At 47.3% G+C, this 406-nt stretch overlaps 1 protein-coding gene across 1 annotated transcript in view; it reads left to right on the forward strand.

Annotated features, from left to right (window-relative positions):
• The window catches only part of LOC118416228 (voltage-dependent calcium channel subunit alpha-2/delta-2-like), a gene marked incomplete in the record, with an annotated part of 67,733 nt that extends 67,327 nt beyond the window's left edge, over window positions 1-406 (forward strand). Inside the window, 1 exon segment of the mRNA XM_035821312.1 lies at window positions 280-406. Within this exon segment, the coding sequence (XP_035677205.1) occupies window positions 280-406 (127 nt within the window).

Here is a 406-nt window from a genome sequence, read left to right on the forward strand (position 1 = left end):
CGCTTTGATGAAAGGCAATAAAACTAATCCGCTCATTTTCTGCAGGTTGCGTACTGTTCCCTGGCCGGCTATACTCCTCTGGCCGGCTTACTCCTCTATTTGTTCCATTTCTACGGTTTTCCAGTGACCCGGAGTCTGGTAGAGACTATAGTATAGTATTTGCACAATTAATGTTGTGTGGCCCAAGGCTACAGAAACAGAGATGGACCCTGCCCCTTGCACCATCTGGTACTGGAAAGACTTTAATAACTAACTTTAATCTCTGGTCTGTCTCCACAGTGAGTTTGCAGCCGTGCGTCTGCCCGACACCAACCTGCTGTTTGTCATTGCTGACGAGAACTGTGGGTTATGCAACACCACCAGACTGGCTCAGAGCCAGTTCTTTGATATCCTTTTGATGATCTAG

Source organism: Branchiostoma floridae, chromosome 5 (genome assembly GCF_000003815.2).
Source record: "Branchiostoma floridae strain S238N-H82 chromosome 5, Bfl_VNyyK, whole genome shotgun sequence".
Classification (NCBI taxonomy): Eukaryota; Metazoa; Chordata; class Leptocardii; order Amphioxiformes; family Branchiostomatidae; genus Branchiostoma; species Branchiostoma floridae.